Here is a 736-nt window from a genome sequence, read left to right on the forward strand (position 1 = left end):
GTTCTGCTTTGTCAAGTACGTGCTGGTCAGCGAGCTCAGACGGAGAGCGTCCTGCCGAGCCAAGAGAGGTGAGAGGTCAAGCTCAGGAGTGTGTACTGGCACTTGCACTTCCTCCTCATCCTCTACTTCATCACGTTCCTCCCACAGACACCCTGAGCCCTCCACCCCTACAGGAACAACCTGCCTTCGCCCAGCCCCGCTCAAGCGTAGTGTCCTCTCTGATCCATTGTCTCCCAGAGAGGAATCTGGACAGCACCAATCTCCAGGCCGAGACAAGAACAAAAGCCAGATGGCAATGGCAACTGCCATCGAAATCTGTGTGTGACCACACTGGAGACTAGATTGCTTTTCACAGTAATGTCAAGCTGTGAAGTGGTGTTAATAACTAGCACAAAGACTCTAGGGAAATAGAAAAGGGTACTTTAACCATAAAAGAGAATCTCAGGATCATATCCCTGGCTGTGGAAATGGACTTCATCAATCAGCAGTGCACACTAGGACAGGTTATCACTGGCACGTGCCAGTTAGGTTTTGATTTGTGACCAAAGACTTCTTCCCGAGCTGAGAAGTCGTGCAGGCAGCCTTTAACAGGCTCCTCTCAGCAGCTCATTCTGCCATCCAGACATTCATGTTTTCTCCCTATACACTGTGATGGTGCTAATGATACTATGATTAGATGCTCCATAAAATCTGATTCTGTCTTTTCTCACTCATCAGTCCATGTGTTTTTACATTG

General features: G+C 48.4%; 1 protein-coding gene across 1 annotated transcript in view; it reads left to right on the forward strand.

Annotated features, from left to right (window-relative positions):
* The window catches only part of sbk1 (SH3 domain binding kinase 1), a 10,729-nt gene extending 10,404 nt beyond the window's left edge, over positions 1 to 325 (forward strand). The window contains exon 5 of the mRNA XM_020606102.1: positions 17 to 325. Within this exon, the coding sequence (XP_020461758.1) occupies positions 17 to 325 (309 nt within the window). The remainder of the gene's footprint in view (positions 1 to 16) is intronic.
* Positions 326 to 736: the final 411 nt, after the last annotated feature.

The sequence above is a fragment of the Monopterus albus genome, unplaced genomic scaffold, assembly GCF_001952655.1.
Source record: "Monopterus albus unplaced genomic scaffold, M_albus_1.0 scaffold76.1, whole genome shotgun sequence".
Lineage (NCBI taxonomy): Eukaryota > Metazoa > Chordata > Actinopteri > Synbranchiformes > Synbranchidae > Monopterus > Monopterus albus.